This window comes from Gopherus evgoodei, chromosome 1 (assembly GCF_007399415.2).
Source record: "Gopherus evgoodei ecotype Sinaloan lineage chromosome 1, rGopEvg1_v1.p, whole genome shotgun sequence".
Lineage (NCBI taxonomy): Eukaryota > Metazoa > Chordata > Testudines > Testudinidae > Gopherus > Gopherus evgoodei.
Genome location: NC_044322.1, coordinates 223117725 through 223137532, shown reverse-complemented (window position 1 = coordinate 223137532; position 19808 = coordinate 223117725). Strand labels below are relative to the sequence as shown.

At 45.2% G+C, this 19808-nt stretch overlaps 1 protein-coding gene across 2 annotated transcripts in view; it reads right to left on the bottom strand.

Annotated features, from left to right (window-relative positions):
* LOC115636903 (ovostatin-like) overlaps positions 1 to 19808 on the bottom strand; it is a 64098-nt gene that overhangs the window by 9256 nt on the left and 35034 nt on the right. The window contains exons 16-27 of one of the 2 annotated variants that reach the window (XM_030537611.1): positions 18856 to 19026; positions 16273 to 16396; positions 14880 to 14976; positions 13023 to 13251; positions 10612 to 10738; positions 9212 to 9315; positions 7958 to 8009; positions 7255 to 7338; positions 5976 to 6152; positions 5611 to 5692; positions 3512 to 3668; positions 2943 to 3017 (exon numbers count right to left, since the gene is read on the bottom strand). In XM_030537611.1, coding sequence (XP_030393471.1) covers positions 2943 to 3017; positions 3512 to 3668; positions 5611 to 5692; positions 5976 to 6152; positions 7255 to 7338; positions 7958 to 8009; positions 9212 to 9315; positions 10612 to 10738; positions 13023 to 13251; positions 14880 to 14976; positions 16273 to 16396; positions 18856 to 19026 — 1479 coding nt within the window. The remainder of the gene's footprint in view (positions 1 to 2942; positions 3018 to 3511; positions 3669 to 5610; positions 5693 to 5975; positions 6153 to 7254; positions 7339 to 7957; positions 8010 to 9211; positions 9316 to 10611; positions 10739 to 13022; positions 13252 to 14879; positions 14977 to 16272; positions 16397 to 18855; positions 19027 to 19808) is intronic. The other variant, XM_030537620.1, reaches the window with a different exon arrangement.

The following is a 19808-nucleotide window of genomic DNA, read 5'->3' as shown; positions in this document are numbered from 1 at the left end:
CAGCATTTACAAATGCAAAGTACTGCACATGGGAAAACACAATCCCAACTATAAATACAAAACAATGGGGTCTAAATTAGCTATTACCACTCAAGAAAGAGATCGTGGAATCATCTTGGATAGTTCTCTGAAAACATCTGCTCAATGAGAGTGGCAGTCAAAAAAGCCAACAAAACATTCGGAACCATTAGGAAAGGGATAGTTAATAAGACCAAAAATATCTTAATGCCACTATACAAAGCCATGACATGACCACGTCTTGCATACGGCATGCAGTTCTGGTTGCCCCATCACAAAAAAGATATATGAGAAATGGAAAAAAAGTACAGACAAAGGCAACACAAATGATTAGCAGTGTGGAACAGCTTCCATATGAGGATAGATTAAAAGGACTGTTCAGCTTGGAAAAGAGACAACTAAGGGTGGATATGACAGATGTCTATAAAATCATGAATGGTGTGGAGAAAGTGAATAAGGAAGTGTTATTTACTCCTTCAGATAACACAAGAATCAGGGGTCACCCAATAAAATTAATAGATTAGATAAGTTCACAGAGGACAGGTCCATCAGTGATTATTAGCCAAGATGGTCAGGGATGCAACCCCATGCTCTAAGTGTTCCTAAACCTCTGACTGCCAGAAGCTGGGACTGGATATCAAGAGATGGATCACTTGAAAATAGTCCTGATCTGTTCATTCCCTTAGAAACACCTTGAACTAGCCACTGTTGGGAGACAGAATCCTGCACTAGAGCAACATTGGTCTGCCCCAGGATGGCCATTTTTATGTCATCATCATCATCATCCCCATTTTAGAACAGAAACAGAGAGATGAAGTGATTTGCAGGAAGTCTGCAGCAGAGCAGGGCATTTAACTCAGGCCTCCCATGTCCCAGGCTAGCACCCAGACCACATCTTTCCTCTCCATTGCAATCATGATGTTGAAAAATGAAAACACAGCTTGAGGTTAAGGTCCTAGAATGAGTTTGCAAGGCTAGAAGCTAGAACAGCTGTATAGTGTACACTACAAAAAATTGAGCTGGATTCTGCCTTTAAGGAACTCTGTTTTCTAACACAACTGAACTGTTGTTGAGAGCTAAGATTTTCTATCTATGTGTCAATCCATAACTGCAGTTAAACTGAGGACACAAGACATGATTAACTGATATCATGCATTTCATGGACGGCAAATTATATACTCATGTGATGTCCAGGCACCAGCAATGTTCAGAGCCCAGGGACCTCCCCCGAGTGTCCACCGGCCCCTCCTTGCTGGCCCTGTGCACATCCCCCAGCCCCAGAGGGAGCAGAACATCCCCTGCCTCTTCTGTGCAGCTCCATGCTGCCTCCCTGTAGCAACTACTGCCGCAGGGTTCTAGTGCTCCCCATATAGACTGCCATGGCAGACTGACTCTGAGCATGCCCTTCCACCTCAGACCCTTCCCTTTTCTGGCGGGACTCTCCACCAGCACAGCCCCCTCTCCCCCTGCCCACAGTCACCGCTCCTGCCCCATGCTGGGCAAGGAGACCGCCCCATCCTTCACCCCCAGTGAGGCTACAGTCAGGGGCAACAGCAGGGGAGGAGGCACACGCAGCACCCCATGGCACCCACCATGGGGGAAGTGAGGGAGATTCCTGGACCTGAAAGGAGCCCTAAGAGCACATGCAGTGACAGTGGTGGGGGGGACTGTGCTGCTTGCGGGAGCAGGAAAGAGCTTGCTGCTGCCAGCAGGAAAAAGGCTCCTGTCCTGGAGAAGCCTGCCTGCATCTCCAACTCATTTCCAGCCCTCCCACCCCAGAGTCCATACCCCCAGTAAGGGCTTTCATCCCCCCACCACATCCTCAACCCTCTGCCCAAGCCCTGAGTCCCTCCCACACCCCAAACACCTTATCCTTGTCCCAGCCAGAGCCCTCATCCTGCCGCACCCTGACCCTTTGCTCGAGCCCTGAGTCCCTCCCACACCCCAAACACATTATCCCTGTCCCAGACAGAGCCCTTATTCCACCGCACCTTAACCCTCTGCCCCAGCCCTGACCCTCTCCAACACCTCAAACCCCTCATCCCCGTCTGAGCCCTCACTCCCCACACTCCTACTCTAGCCTTGAACCCCTCCCACTTCCCAAACCTCTCATTCCCAGCCCCAGACAGAGCCCTCATCCCCCTGCACCCCAACCATCTGCCCCAACCCTGAGCCCCCTCCTGCATCATGAACCCCTCATCCCCAGCCCCACCCCCAGCCCTCACCCCACCCCCCACCCCTCTGCCATAGCCCTGAGCCCCCTCCCACACCCCAAACCCCTCATTCCCAGCCTCAGACAGAGCCCTCATATCCCTGTACCCTAACCATCTTCTCCAACCCTGAGCCCCCTCCTGCATCATGAACCCCTCATCCCCAGCCCCACCCCACCCTTCTGCCATAGACCTGAGCCCCCTCCCACACCCTAAACCTCTCATCCCCAGCCCCACCCCAAACCCAGTCCCACCCGTGCACCCCCTCCCTCTCAGAACCTGCACTCCCTCCCTCCACACCCCCTCCCTTCCCCAAAATCCCTCCCAGTGCCTGCACCCTGCATCCCTCCTGCACCCCAGACCTCATCCCTCACCCAAACTCCCTCTCAGAGCCTTGGACAGGTGGGGGGTGGAGTTTTTGGGGGGTGGAGTTTGGGCAGGGATGGGTTCTGGGTACCACCAAAATTTCTACAAACCTGCTGCCCATGTGATGCATTAAGTATCCAGTGCATTTGTGAGGCCATTTACACATAATAATTCTGTTACATAATTGGGTACAGACCTCTTGATAGGGCCATATAGAAACTCAGTGTGCAAAAGCCAGTATTTAAGATTTCACTGAAGAGTAGAGATGGGGCACAGATTCTCACTTCCATGCTGTTTGTGACATATGACTGAGCAGTCTAATAAGGCAGGGTAGCACTTAATTCATACCGAGCTGGGTAGTCCGGCCTCAAGCAATGCTGCAGTGACATAGGCTGTGAGTGAAATTCCATCTTCTGCTCCACCCTGAGCAGAACACAAGGAAAAAGGACGTCAATATGTCCTGGCTAAACCAAAATGTTTACAAGTGAAATACTCAACTACCAGCCAGACTAGACATTATAAGGAATCTGTGTTGGGTGCACATACAAAAAACACGGGGACGAATTCTACTCTTATTTACATCAATATAAAGGCAGAAGGACTTCAGTAGTTTTACTCAGAGTTTACACTTGCATAATACAGCAGAATATGGCCCCGTGGTCCTTAGTTATAAATGCATATATGCAGCATTGAGGAATAAAGCCCAGAATCTTTGGCTCATAAACACACCCGTTTCTATTGCATTGTCTATCAGTACTAGCAGGAATTATATTCTGTGCATGGGACAGCTGCTAGAGGGCAGCTTATGCCAATGACAGGGTTGAACATTTGGGGATAAGGATAGCAGCTGGCAGTGGCTGGACAGTTCTATCCCTATGGCAGGACTGGAAACTTGGGAGCAAGCTAAGATCACTCACCTCCAAGGCATTGTTGAAATGGTTCCCAACATTTTGGAAGCAGCCATCTGGCTTCTGTTTACTTGCCAGCCAGATCAGGGTTTGAGTTTGGACGTCGTCATCAATATAGATGTAGCGTTTGGATTGTGAAAAAGACTTGTATACAAAAGCAGTGAGCCTGCAAGGGAACCACACATCAGGAGCGTGGAGCAGGGAATATCTCTTGATCCTTCTACCACCTTCCACAGGGGTGGCTGGAGGAGGCAGAATCCAGAGCCCAATCTGATCTAATTGAAACCTCCACTCCATGATTTTCCCCATGACCATCCCCTGGCAAGCAGTGCTAGTTGGAGAAGTCTGCACACTAGACACACAGATGGGACTGAGAGAACTTTGAGTAGAGCCACCATGTTTCGAGACTCATTTTCCTGACCCATAGAACTCTCCCTCAGCAGAGCAATTCCTAGAGAAAGGGCATGAACACCTGTATGATTCCTGCTGGGGCAGTATGCCACACCACACACACAGAAGGGTAGGATGCCCCCAAACACTTAGCAGTGAAAGCTGCATGACTGACAGGCAGCTCTACTGACTAGACTGACAAACCCTAAAGAGTGATGTTCTCTGTTCACCCACAGAACAGGTACAATTCACATTTCAATGGTGTAAGATTCACCAAGCTAGTCATTCCCCTCATCTACCCTGCACACCAAAATCTGCATCAAAATCTGGAGGTGAAAGGCTCCTTTGCCATTGCCCTATTCCCTTAAGCAATCCAGTCCACCTGTACTTCAATAATGCCCTAGAGGTGAAAGGCTCTATCTCCCATTCCCTAGTTCTGGGCCATCCATTTCCCCCCATGCTGGGGATGGATGGTAACCAGTGCCATAGAAGTGAAAGGCTCCATACCCCCCTGTGACGTTATTGATATAAACTGGGACCATACAGAACATGATTTGCAACCAAGATCCTCTAGTGGCACCAAATCCTATGTGAAGGGGGTCATATAAGGTGTCGAAGACCAGGTTATGGGTTACTGGTTATGATTATGCTGTCTGTATCATTTTGTAGTTAAAGTTATAAGTATTGGCTGTATACTGTCTATATTTCAAACTTATGCTGTGTTACTGGGAAAGATCCCAGACAAGCGGGTGTTAGCTCTGCTTAGCCTGCTTGATGGCCCATTAAGGACCATCAGCTACACAATTGACCCATTGAGAGGAGGCAGATACATCTTGTGACTCAGCAGGGTGTGCAGAAACTGGCCCATGTGACTGCAGACTCCATTTTGCTGTAATTTTCCACAGTAAGAACAAAGAAGTGTTCTTACACCTGGAAGTGCCTATATAAGGCTAATGCCTCATCTCCATCTTGTCTTCAATCCTGCTTCTTACCTCTGGAGGGACTTTGCTACAAACTGAAGCTCTGCACAAAGGACTGAATGACCCATCCCAGCGGGGGATGTTCCAGAGACTTGATTTGAACCTACAGTTTACTCCATCACTGCTACAAGTCTGAACTAAGAACTTTGCCATTACTGTATGTAATTGATTCCATTTAACCAATTCTAACTCTCAGCTCTATCTTTTTCCCTTTATGAATAAATCTTTAGATTTTAGATTCTAAAGGATTGGCAACAGCGTGATTCGTAGATAAGATCTGATGTGTATATTGACCTGAGTCTGGGGCTTGGTCCCTTGGGATCGAGAGAACCTTTTTCTTTTACCGGGATGTTGGTTTTCATAACCATTCATCCCCAGGACGAGTGGCACTGGTGGTGATACTGGGATACTGGAGTGTCTAAGGAAATTGCTTGTGTGACTTGTGGTTAGCCAGTGGGGTAAAACCAAAGTCCTTTTTGTCTGGCTGGTTTGGTTTGCCTTAGAGGTGGAAAAACCCCAGCCTTGGGCTGTGACTGCCCTATTTGAGCAATTGGTCCTGAATTGGCACTCTCAGTTGGGTCCCGCCAGAACCACATCGTTACACCCCCCAAGTCAGCAGCCTGCCTGCTGGTACTTCTCTCCCTGGCTACAGAACCAGATTGTTGAGGTATTCCCGTACTACACTATAAACAGCTTCTTTTCCTATCCCAGGACCCTAAACAGCTTCCCAGCTCTCACCAGATGCTCCCTTCCTCATCTCTGGTCCCAAATGAACTGTAGGATCCATCTGGGTGTTTGTATGACAGCTGCTTCTGGTACCCTGGAATCAAAACAAGGAGAACATATTTTCTAACTCCAGTAATGGACCTGTTTTGTTCTCTGATAAATTGAGGCTGAAGAGTTTTGGACTGAAGAATAAAAACAGTTTTAATGAGTGATTTCACTGGTTATGAATTCTAATGGCTTGTGTCCTGTAATGTATCATCATGCTCACCTCTGGGGCTAGCTAAGCCATCAATAACTATTGCATGTACACTGGAACAAGAATGGCATTTCAGCAAAATTGGCCACAGGATTAGATGAAGAATTCTTAAACTTCTCACCACTCGCTAAGTATCCAACGCCCTTGGATTCAATCTCTTTAGTCAGCTGCCCTGTCTTATTCAGATAGTCCAGGATGTAGATGTTGGGAGCAAACAGGACCATGTTCTGCTCCCCACAGCCATAGGGCATCCGGAGAAGATTCCCCATGTTCCTCATGGCCATGCCCAGAAGATCCCCTGAGGATTGGGAGACAGAGGGAGTCAGTGGAGTTCAGAGTTGGTATTTAATACATTACAGCATACACTGTTTTATTTTACCAGATTATGAATTTGCAGACAGATATTGACTAACAGAGAAATTACAGTGCAGAACACAAAAAAGAGAAATTGCCACATCTCTCCATATGGGTGGTTTCTTAGGCCATTATTATTATTATTTTTTTAAATATAGAGCTGCAGACAAATAAGACAAATAGGGAAGATCTAAGGAAATAGGAATCAAGAGTAAAGAACATCTGAGCATCAGTATTGCGTTGGGAGCTGAGAAATAGCTGTTACCCTTTTAAAAAAGAGCTGTGTTCTAGAAGCCACATTCTGCCCATGCTGCAATTTCAAAGTGATTGACTTTCAGTGAGTTGCATGTGCTTAGCTGAGACCAGCATTTCGCCTGTGGATATGTCATTTTTAGGATTCACTTCTCCAGTGTGGTCACTGGGGCCAAACACACTGCATCTCACACTGAGTAAGAAAGACACTTTTTTTAAAGAACCAGACTCAGTTCAAAATTATGCTCACTAATTTCAGATCAACAGTTTCCATAGTTCAGTATTTCCACTGTTTTGCACCTTGTGTAGTTATTGGGGCTGCTCAGATCCTGGAATTCCCATTCAATGGAAAATTCTGAAATATCAATTTTCTTTTCATTCTAAACTGGAAGATTTCCCACAAAATGAAACTCCAAAGTTTTGCTTCAGAAAAAAATCTGAATGACATTTTATTTCAACCTTATCAAAACATTATTTTCATTTCAATAAGGCTGATCTTTATTGAAACTAAATGTTTTGACATTTTCTTCATCAAAATTATATGTTCCTGCATAATGTTTTAATTTAGTTGAATCAGCTTCTTCCAATGGAAAACAATACATTTTTTGGAAAAATTTGGACCAGCTCATATAGTTATTCACAGCTTTGCAAAGTGAATGTGAAATGCTAAAAACTCAGAATGGTAGTGTTGTACACCCACGCTACACTTGTTTTGCATTGGCGTTAGTGAAAACACAAGGTTAAGGCCAGGGGAGAATCAAAACCTTTATTCTTAGTATAAACATTAAACTTACCAAGGACAGAAAAAGAAGCTCTGGCTGATCCCTGCACAAGGTTTGCTGGCAGCTTTGGAGACACCATTTCAGAGACAGTTCTGCCTGTTGGTAAGATATAAATAAAATAACAATCATCATCATCATCTTTTTTTCAACCACTAAATTTCCCTTCTACAGTACCTTCTTTCCAACAATGGTCATACAATTTAAGCCTGTGATCCTGGATACGTACTCGAGCGGTTAGCCAGTGTTGCCATGGCTTCTTTACTATTGTTATTTGCTGTAGCTAGATTAAACTAGTTCGGGTAAATCTACATATGCTACACTGATACCTCTGATTGCAATGTAGACCCACTCTATGATACACAGTTGAGTGGTTTTAATTCTATTCATTGGAGGGTAGCTGTGCACATATACATTAGCCATTACCTCCCATGAACAGAATTAGGATAGAATAGGGTTGTGCTACTGCCTGAGGGCTTGGAAGTAAAACCAAACACATTATTTTAATGATCCAAAAAGACTGACATGTGAAAAGCAAACAACCAAACACAGAGTGAAATATGTTGCTACAACTGGTTCAATTTCAAAGAACTAACAGGCTATTAATTAAGGCAGGAAAGGGCCCTGGCTGAAATGTGTTTTAATCTGGAAATCTCTCTGACAGCAATCACTTGCTGAATTTGTAGCTACAGAAGGGAATTTGGAGAGATGCCCTTACCTTTTGTGCAAATGAGGGAGCTCTGGGTCACCTCCTTTTTGATTCCTTCAGGCTGGTCGGCAGCAGGGAAGTGGAGAAGAAGGAAAAGGAGAGGAACAGACATAACAATGAAACCAGGAACAAAATAATGCTGGAAAGTGTATCTTTGTAGCGTGCAGCATTGTAAACAGGCTGCCCCCAGAGTACTGAGTGAAGGTGACTGCCCATACATTCCAGAGGCACCACTCCCTCCCCATCTTGGCACCCAGCAGCGTTTGTTCTTTGTGTACCATTCCTCGCCTCCAGGAAGGCAGCTGGGAGATGAGCAGGAGAAATTCACAGCTGAGGAGAGCTGGTCATAGTTACAACTTTCTTTGGTGTAGCAGTTGCCCTAGAGATCATAGGACAAATCCTGCCCCTTTATCTGCACCCCTGCAGCATCCCTATAGAAATAGGCCAAAGGCACCAAATGTGTGCAGAAGAACTTGCCTCAAAGCCTGAGATCACCTCTTCCCCAATGACTTCACTGGGCTCCCACAGGTGTAAATGAAGGCAAATATTGACCCCAGGAGTGGCTGGTTCCATACATGACTGCAGTAATATGCCAGATGTCATAAATCTGTTACATCTGGACAAGCCCACTGATGGCCCCTGTACACCACTCTGGCTATGCACCTAGAAAAATGTCTCCCTCTAGTGGGAAAGAGGATAAAAGACAGATTGCTCCTTGCACACCGCCCAAAGAGGTGCTCCTTTAAGTCATGTGGAAGAACTTTTATTTTTGGTGATGAAGGTCCTTGGTTCTGTCTCTGCTGACAATATGTGTTGGTTTCATTACAGCTGTATGAATGTAAGGCTTAACTGACAGCAGAATCCAACCAAGTGAGTCCAGTCACAAGATATGGGAGATGGTAAAATTCCAGTACTGGCCATGTTGGTAGAGTGTTTGGCAACTAGTTTGGAGAATGTGGGTTGAACTTTGATGTCATAACTGCACTGTGGGTTGCAGCCTGGGTCACTAGTTCCTCAAAGGATCACATGTATCCCATGGGCGTCCCAGGACAGCATTTTGGTAAGAGCCTCAGGGTCACTGTTCAACAGATCAGACAGCTAGCCTACCCCAAGACAGGTGGGAAAAAATAGAACTTGCCTCAGACCCTGAGTTGATGCTCTTGCAGGATGTTTTGGAGAGGGAGAATCAAATCAAATTAAAAGAGACACACACTCCATACAGACCATTTCTCTCTCTCAGAGAGTTGGGATTTTTTATCATACCTCAACTAACAGCAGCTGCATGACAGTGTCCACACGTTCTATCCCCGGCTCCCGAGATGCGTCACTCGACTTTGTCTCAGCAGTAACGGTGAAGCTCACATTACCTGAAAGAAGCCCCCCAAACCCAAGAAAGAAAATTAATCTTGAAAGCCTAGAATTACGCTGGCATGAATTCATTCCTCCTAGCATGGCCTGAAGGAACTCTGGGAACCCTCTCTTCCAAGTCAGCCAGCAGTGTGAATGAATTCTGGTAATTGTTTAATACATCTCATCACAGACAGAATTCACCGATGAAGAGACAACTACTGGTAAATCTTGCCCACCTGACACGTACAGGGCAGCTTGGCAGAACTTCTCTTAACCCCTTGCAAGTATCAGCACCATGGAAATGGGAAGAAGATGCCCATACCTTTTTAATCAGTACAAAATATAACCTAACAAAAATTCAATTACTCTGGAGACATAGTAGCTTTTCTATTGTTAACTTTGCAGCCAGGAATATATTATAAGCCTTCTCTTTACTGTGCTATAATTTTGGACAGAAAAATTATTTTGACTTCTAAGAGTTCATGATTGTTCTCTAGGTTCAGTAAAATTGTTTACGTCAGGCTTTTTGAATGCCAGTTTGAAGTAAATCAATCTGTTTTTTTTATTTCTGAACTTTAACAATGACCCCATTATGAAATTTGAACCACAATGGCAAACTCTTTGGGGGAAGTCTTTGTAAGTTAAAACATAATGTTGTACTTCCATCTTTCTACACATACAAATCTCCAAACCATTTCACACAAAGGCTACTTTTGAAAAGGAAGTATTGAAAACTTAGAGCCAGCTCCTCACTGGAACCTTACTGAAGTAAATATAGCTATGACAGTCTACACCAGGATCTGATCCAATATTCCTGTTGAATGATTTCTGATCTTGGTTGCTGATGTGTAAATTTTCAATGTCAAGACCCTGGTGAATAAAGCTTTAGAAATCTGTGGGTTTCCATGAGCTAAGAGCAAGACTCTGGCATTTAAAAATCTCTGTTGACAAGGAGCAAGTTCCCAAGCTTCGATACAATTGGGAATTATGCACAGAAATATCTTAGACAAGTGGACTCCTGCAAATGTTTCACATAAAACCAGATGATCTGAATGGTCCTTTCTGAGACATGAGATGAATGAACTGTCAGGAACAAGAAAAGAGACAGAACACGGGGTCCTACTTCACTGCCACGTGCCTGCAGAGATTGTGCCAGGGGAGTTCAGCAGAGCTGCTTCAGTGAAGTCTGGTACAGACTGCAGCAGTTCCTGTCTGTAGGTTAGCAGGCAGGGTATTGTGTGATAGAGAATTCCAGACTGAGACTGGACAAACCAGCAATGTGCCATGAGAATGACAAAGAAAGAGAAACTTACCCAGTTTTTGAGGAATAATCGTCCAGGAGGAAGTTTTCCTCTCGTTGGCACACACCCTTGCAGTGTTGCCCTCTAGGGAAAGGGGCTCTATCTTGTAATCCCTGGACTCTTCCAGTACGGTACTGACCTGAGAGAGGGAGACAAAATAATATTGCACAGGCTGTTCCTAATGCCAGGCGGGGGGACAAAAGCAGGGTTTGTGATCTCCTCCAGAGACTGATTCTGCTGTGTACCTTAGAGCTGTCCTGGGGAAGAGAGGTACAACACAGGTAGGAGGCATGGGGCATTCTTCAGAGGAGATAATAAACCCTGACCCTTATGACCATCTATAGTGGCCAATCAAGTAGAAAGCAAATTGTACTTTGCAAAATGACTTATTCCAATATCCTGGCCAATATCCTCTCTGAGGGCTTGTCTACATGGCAAGGTAGTACATGGCAAGCCATGGTATGAATCTACAATGCACTAGCATGCCGTGCACTAATTGTCTGTGTGGACCATGCTACCATGAAAAGTTCTGTATTGCGCTTTGATGTACTCCTATTTCAAACAGCGATATGTCAAAGAACACCAAATGCCAAAGGATAGACCCCTGAAAGGAAGGTTATATCAGGATGTAGATACCTGACAGAATGAGTTCTCAGTATAATAAGTTCCTTCTCCATTAAAGGATAGACCAGCATCCAGTAGAAAGGCCCAGCTTAAAAGAAATCACTCCACTGCTGTGTAAGAAGCCAGTGTAAAGAAGGCCGAGTGGCTGGAATGGGATTGTGAATGTGTTGTTTTGCACTGTTGCTGCATTCTGCTCTAGCTGCAAAGGTAGAGCCTTGCTGGAAACAATACTAAGAGGAGCAAAGAATCCTGTGGCACCTTATAGACTAACAGACGTTTTGGAGCATGAGCTTTCATGGGTGAATACCCACTTCCTCAGATGCATGTAGTGGAAATTTCCAGGGGCAGGTATATATATGCTAGCAAGCAAGCTAGAGATAACGAGGTCAGTTCAATCAGGGAGGATGAGGCCCTGTTCTAGCAGTTGAGGTGTGAAAACTAAGAGAGGAGAAACTGGTTCTGTAGTTGGCAAGCCATTCACAGTCTTTGTTCAATCCTGAGCTGATGATGTCAAATTTGCAGATGAACTGAAGCTCAGCAGTTTCTCTTTGAAGTCTGGTCCTGAAGTTTTTTTGCTGCAGGATGGCCACCTTAAGGTCTGCTATAGTGTGGCCAGGGAGGTTGAAGTGCTCTCCTACAGGTTTTGTATATTGCCATTCCTAATGTCTGATTTGTGTCCATTTATCCTTTTCCGTAGAGACTGTCCAGTTTGGCCGATGTACATAGCAGAGGGGCATTGCTGGTATATGATGGCATATATTACATTGGTGGATGTGCAGGTGAATGATCCGGTGATGCTGTGGCTGATCTGGTTAGGTCCTGTGATGGTGTCGCTGGTGTAGATATGTGGGCAGAGTTGGCATCGAGGTTTGTTGCATGGATTAGTTCTTGAGCTAGAGTTATTATGGTGCGGTGTGCAGTTACTGGTGAGAATATGTTTCAGGTTGGCAGGTTGTCTGTGGGCAAGGACTGGCCTGCCACCCAAGGCCTGTGAAAGTGTGGGATCATTGTCCAGGAAGGGTTGTAGATCTACACCGCACCATAATAACTGTAGCTCAGGAACCAATCCATGCAACAAACCTCGATGCCAACTCTGCCCACATATCTACACCAGCGACACCATCACAGGACCTTACCAGATCAGCCACACCATCACCAGATCATTCACCTGCACATCCACCAATGTAATATACGCCATCATATGCCAGCGATGCCCCTCTGCTATGTACATCGGCCAAACTGGACAGTCTCTACGGAAAAGGATAAATGGGCACAAATCAGACATTAGGAATGGCAATATACAAAAACCTCTAGGAGAGCACTTCAATCTCCCTGGCCACACTATAGCAGACCTTAAGGTGGCCATCCTGCAGCAAAAATACTTCAGGACCAGACTTCAAAGAGAAACTGCTGAGCTTCAGTTCATCTGCAAATTTGACATCATCAGCTCAGGATTGAACAAAGACTGTGAATGGCTTGCCAACTACAGAACCAGTTTCTTCTCTCTTGGTTTTCACACCTCAACTGCTAGAACAGGGCCTCATCCTCCCTGATTGAACTGACCTCGTTATCTCTAGCTTGCTTGCTAGCATATATATACCTGCCCCTGGAAATTTCCACTACATGCATCTGAGGAAGTGGGTATTCACCCACGAAAGCTCATGCTCCAAAACGTCTGTTAGTCTACAAGGTGCCGCAGGATTCTTTGCTGCTTTTACAGATCCAGACTAACACAGCTACCCCTCTGATACTTAATACTAAGAGGGGCTTAGAAAAGAAATGGAAAGGACATACTGTACCTCAATGCATTTGTTCAGGTAGTTGAAGACATTGGCTATTAAGTTAAACTTTTCCCCTCGGACAATGGAGTAGGGTAGGGTCATATCAACGAAGAAGGGATGGAAGGCTGTCAAGGAGGTAGATGAGGATATGCCAAACCCAGCCTCCTCTTCCAGACAGAAGGCGTTGGCTTTCCATTCCGTGATGGTGTCAGGGATGGTGAACGAAACACTGGCCTTTCCATTAGAACTAAAGGTACAAGAGACAAAGTGAGAAAAGAACCTGATCATTCAAAGGGTATTTTCCAGCTATTCAATAGGAGAGACTCCCAAGCTGAAATAATATTTTCCTTTCCCACTTAGGTTCCACAGGATTTACCCACCCTGTGACGAGGCATCTACTCTGCACTGGCCCTGATAGGGTTAAAACCCAGCCTGGAGGGCTGCAGGGAAACAATCTATTAGGGCAGAGGCTGCAGCCAATTAGGGAAGTGGGTGGATCAGCCAATCAGGGTCCAGTCAGCCCATATAAAAGGAAAGTGCAGGCTGGAGAAAGTCAGTGTGCTGCAGGAAGCCGCAGGGAGGGGACTGGCTTCCTAGAGGGCTGCAAAACTAGCACCGTTAACAGGACTGCTAGAACTCGCAGGCTAAGGCCCTGGGAAGAGGGTGAAGGAGCCAGAGGCAGGAGCCAAAGGTGCAGGAGCTGCATGGAAGTGGCCCACAGAGTTGACACAGACTGATGCAGAAAGAAAGGAGGGCCATGAGGAAGCTGTTTGTAGGGATCCTGGGCTGGGAACTAGAGTATTGGGTGGACCTGGGTCTCCCCGCCACCTCCACTCGCCGCTGAAGATGCGGCCAGGCTATGGACTGCCAAGCTGCTGCAAGGAGCGGTTAGGTTAGATTGTTGAGGAAGGAGTCCCCCAGAAGAGGGGAACCCAGACTGTGACATGGCCGGAGGGCTGTGCCACAAAGCAGAGGCAGTGAGACTGGAACTGCAGTGGGTCTGCAGGTGGAGACAAGGACAGGAGAGTCACCACCATCAGAGGGCACACCCACTGACCAGAGATAATTCCTGAAATGGCCAGCAGGAGGTGCCAGTGTGGTGAGTGACCCTGTGACACCCTCCATGTTCAGAAAATGTTGTTAAGCTGGAGGTAGAGCTGAAGGTTCACAACAATGATCAGAATGTTAAATCCCTTGCCAGGATGTTGGAATTGCTCTCTCTCTCTCTCTCTCTCTCTCTCTCTCTCTTTTTAATTGGCAAAGTAGGGAATTCAGAGGTTTAAAAAAACACACAAAAGAATGCTGTAGTTTTGTAACACAAAATAAAAACAAAATCCAAAATCACAAATCAGACATGATACATTATGGTTGACATTCCAAATAGATCAAACCATGGAAATTCATAATTAAGATCAGTATCTTTTTGAGGCGCTTTTCCTTGCCTTCTTGTTGCAGATGCTATTGACAGCCTTGGGAGAATACTGAAAGCAACCTGGTTGTTGAAAATCAAAAATGGTTTCCTGCCTTTTTTTTTTTTCGGTCCTTTAAACAAACTTTTGATGTCATAGACTTGAGAGGATTGGAGGGCAGTGGGGGGCGGCACCTTTCTACCCAGCAGGAAATAGCTTGCATTATACTGAAAGCAAGGGCCAAGTAAAGATCCAACAGGGGATAATTTAGAACCTGTCAGTCTCCAGGGGCTTGGAGATGGGCAACAAATGGGAGCCCACCTGTCACTGAATAGGAAGAAAGACAACAAGAGTAGGAACATAGAGGCCTGCAAAGCAGCTACATGTTCCATCACCTTCCTTGTGACTTCCGGAAGTGACTCAGAAACCCTTAAAATACACAAGGACAGAAAAGAAAAGCACTTACTCGATTTGAACTAGATCCCAAATCCAGGTCTCAGGGAAGAATTTCCGAACTGTCTTTATCACATAAGATTGACTCATCATCGTTCTGCCATCTAGAGGTGAAGAGAGAAGTTGTATTTATGGTAAAAGTGTCATATTAGGGAGGATAGGGTAGAGATATCAAATGAGATCTGCCTGGAAACTCCACTGAGCATAGTCTGAGCTGAGGGAAACAGAATTTTTTCTATGGATTTCTTCCAACAAGAAATTCTGTTTTTCTTGCAGGAAAATTCTAAAAAAATAAGGAACTATGGGTGGGCGGGAGGGAACTACTCGACTTTTTTGTTTTCCAACTGGAAACTCTAGAAAACAGTAACAGCTTACGTTTACACCACTCCCCCACTCTTTGCTGCTGGTTTCCAGTTGAAAAACAGTAAGAAGATTTGAAAAGTATTTCTTCTCCATTGTCTTATACTTTCTGACTATTTGTAACTTTTTTCCCTGTTGGAAAGTCAGCTGTGTCCACTGGCTAGTTAGAGAAATTGGAGGGACATGTTTCCTGTGATCCGTCCCAAGCCCCCTTCTATAGTCAAAGGACGGGCAAAGGCTGGAAAGGTGACTTCCAGATCGGCATTCCCTACAAAGATCCTAGGGGTCCTATCCAAGACTCTGTTTCTCATTTAAAAGTGGGGTAGTGAGTCAGAGTTCTGTCATTAACCTGCCTGTGATATTGAGCAAGTCACAGAATCACAGAACCCAGGGTTTACAAGAGACCGCAAGGGTCACCTAGTCTAACCCACTGCCAAGATGCAAGATTTGTTGTGTCATTGAACTTGTCTGTGCCTCAGCTTTCCCATTTGCAATATGAGGCTCAAGGTACTTCTACCTCTCCCTGGGCTACAGAGAAGGAGAAATGTAAGACTTATCGTCCACTGTAAAATGCTTTGAGATCCAGGGCTGTTAAGTGCCACATGAATGCTAAGTACTACAGGATATGGAATGTAAACCATTAGTAGCCCCATTCTATTTTCTGATCCGTCCTTGTTTAGATTTTAAGTCAGTTGTGAGCTTGTGAAAGGCTCTGGATCAATGAACCCTGGAGAGTGAAATCTTTACCATCCTCTGAGAAGAGACAGCATTGCAACCTTTCCCTCATTTTCCCCTGCGCACAAGCTGAGTCAGACTCCAGTCAGTCCTTTGGCCATTCTGCAGAAACTACAAAGGAAGCACTAACTGAGGTGAACCATGATATGGAGACTTGTTCCACTAGGAACTGAGGGACACACTGATTGGCCAATTCATTCTACACAGGGGACACTACTGAGGTGCTGCCAGATTGTAACTGGTGACCTGGAATTGAAAAGACCATACCCCATTTCCAAAGCCATCCAGTCCACCCCTTTTTTACACATTACCTTTCTCAGCAGATCCACCACTGAAACCATAGTGGGGCGTGAACTCTTTTAGGCATACTTTGTCGGATGGGCACAGGACTGGCTTCCGTATTGTAGAATTAGTAAAAACCTTTAGACCCATATTCTTAAAATAAAATAATAAAACAATTAATTATATTGCTCATTGTATTAATAGGCAACCAAACAACTTCATTTCTCCCACATCCTATTCATTACTAGCAGTGGTTCCCATTTAATATCACAAGTTTGGTCTGCTTAGGGGATTGGTGCTGAGCTATCCATGAGGGCACTTCAATATTATGGTGAAGCATGGCATAAATGTAGATTTAGGGGGCTATATGAGTAACAGAGTTGGTTGTATATTAGTTGATGAGCAAAACGTTTGATGAAGTTAGATTTTTTTTGGTTCACAAATCTTTCCCAAACCACTCCACTCTTCTGTCATTTTATTCACTATTACTAAGCATTTGGGTTAATAAATGATTAATAAATGTTTTCATAAAAAGTTAATCAGTTGTTCTAGATGGTTACAGAGTCCAATAGGTCAATAAACTGCTTATAGCCATGTCTTATAAACAACTAAACTCCTTCTTCTGATGTGCTCGTTACCATCTATAACATACTACTCATGTGCATAACATGGTTACAATATTGATTAATCCTTATAAACCATATATACACGTAACCTTAATATAATCTGTGACCACTTTGCTGAAACTGTCTCCATGCCACCCTCTAGACATGCAATGTCCCTGCTTAGCCAATACCAGGAATGAAATCCCGGCCCCACTGAAGTCAGTGGCAAAGCTCCCACTGAGTCCATTGTGCCCAATATCTTGTCTCCAATATTGGCCTATACCAGAGCTTATTGAGGAGTGTATGGAATAGGGCAATTATAGTGTGATCTTCCCCTGTCTTCTACATCCAGCATCTGGTATTTGGAATTTTAGGGCTTTCTCCCAGCACTGAGTTGTGTCTCTGACCATCTTGGCTAATAGCCATTGATGGACCTATCCTCCATGAACTGATCCAATTTTCTTTTGAATGCAGTTATACTTTTGCCCATCACAACATCCTTTGACAATGGGTTCCACAGGTTAGGTGTGTGCTGTGTGAAAAAAAATACTTCCTCTTATTTGTATTAAATCTGCTGCCTATTAATTTCATCAGAGGGTCGCTGTTTTTTTGTATTGTGTAAAGGGGCTAAATAATACTTCTCTATTCACTTTCTCCACCCCATTCATGATTTTATAGACTTCTGTCATATCTTTTTTCTAAGCTGAGCAGACATAATCTTTTTATTCTCTCCTTGGACAGAAGCCCTACCATACCCTTGATTGTCTATGTTGCCCTTTTCTGAATCTTTTCCAGTTCCACTATATCTTTTTTGAGATGGAGTGACCAGAACAGGACACAGTATTCAAGGTGTCGGCGGATCATGGATTTATATAGTTACACCATGGTATTTTCTGTCTTATTTTCTATCCAAAATTTCCTAAGATTCTGTTCACTTTTTTGACAACTGCTACACACTGAATGGAAGGTATCAAGGTTTTTTGAGACTGCAAGCTCTTAGGAACAGGTACTGTGTCTTCTTTAGAAAATGGCTATGTAGTGGGATGGTCACCCGCTCCTGCCTTAAAAGGCTTAAAACAGTCCAGGGAGAGAGCTGTGGCAGGGAAGGAAAAGCAGGACTGATTGGGAAAGCAGCCTCAGCTGGGGGCCATGCCCCAATCAGGCCAAGGCTGGCATAATGAGGGCCCAGCTAGCCCTTATAAGAGGACTGGGGCCAGAAGTCAGAGACAAACTCTCTTTAGCTCTGAGAGGGAGAGACCTGGCTGCAGCGATCTGACAGAACATACCTAGAGTGGAGCAGGGTTGGGGGAAGGCTAAGGAAGCTAGGGACCTCTGGCCTGGAAACCCCCCTGGCTGTGGCCTAGTGGAAGGCCAGTTAGGTACTGAGGTTGCAGGGGGCAGCCCATAGGTAGGCAGAGGCAGCAGGTCCAAACCTCTCTAGCCTATGATGAGTGGCTTTTACACTGCAGTCTTCACCAGTGAGTGGGGGCTAGATGGTGGCTGGCAGTAGCCCATGATTGAGGCAAGGTGGGGATAGAGGGTTGTGGGTTCCCCTGGGTGGGGAGACCCTGAGACTGTGGAGGTATTGCCAGGGGGCAGTACCCAAAGACCGGGGCGGTCCTTGGAGGGAAATGGGGGCCAGCGGTAGTGGGATACCGGCCTGCAGAGGGCACTCCGGAGACTGATAAGCTAATTCCCTGGATGACCAGCAGGAGGCACCCCCGCACCATCACAGGCCACCACACTGTGATGTCAACCACAACAAATATAACTGAGCATAACTCAGGGGGCAGCCTAAACAAAAGTCACTGCACAGGGAGAATGGAGGACCCCCTGAGATATGGTGGACATTTCCAGTGAGTCCACCATCCCCCTAGTAGTGGAGAGACATTGCCTGAGCAGGGCTTTAAAATCTGAGACAATCCTACAACTTTTCCGTCCTCTGCTGTACCTTTTCTGGAGCCAATACAATGACAGCAACATTGGGGAAACATTCAGAAGACATACCCTGAAAACACCATAGACATCCCCATCACGAGTAACGTTCACAGGCACATAGTATAAGCCATTGAAAAAGGTGTCTGTGACTGGGATGCATGGCTCTTTGTCATCATCTTCCAGGTTGAGCCCCTTGTAGTAATAGCCATAATACCCTTGCACATGGAGTTGATTGTATATCTGGAGGGAGGGGATGAAATCAAGTGAGCATAAGGAAACGTCAGAGGTGTAAAATCCTATGTCATCACTAGCACTTACCAGGCATGAGCAAACTCCAAGCTGGAACCTTTGCCCTTCAACAGAGGTATAAGAAGTGCTCCAGCTCAGTAAGAAAACTGTTCTGGGATACTTGAGTCTGTATTAGACTCACATGCTCAGCCCCTTAATACAGAGTGGACTAACAGCAGCTTTGGAGCACCACAACAGAGAAAACACAGTTAAGAAGTTATTATGCAACTTCCTGCTTTAAGAGGCCATCTCAGAAATCTCCTCCAATGTACACAGCACAAGTATGCTCCAACTTTATGAGAAAACCGCCTCTATTATAGTATGGTTCTCTGAAAAGTGACTCTGTAGAAATGATACCAAGGCTCCAGGTTTATGGTTTCCCAACAATTCCAGATTCCTTTTCAAATTTCTATCTCAACAAACTTGCCCTGGGATCTTAGCATTAAGCTGATTTGTCTCTTTCTTGAACATTCTCATCAATAATACAAACAGTACAGGCCCTTGGTGACATCTGCGCAATCCCATTGCTTGCAGTATGTTTGCACAACTATAACTGGCTGGAACTTAGTGATCAGTTCTATTGATGATGCACAAAAAGGAATAGATTCCATCATCTGTTCTCTGAGCTGTGCTGGCACTGCAGAGTGCATGGGAGCAAAAATCAGCAAACATATTTTTCTCATTAAAGCGTGTAGATATGAGCCAGAATGTTTCTGCACAAGGGGCCTGATTCA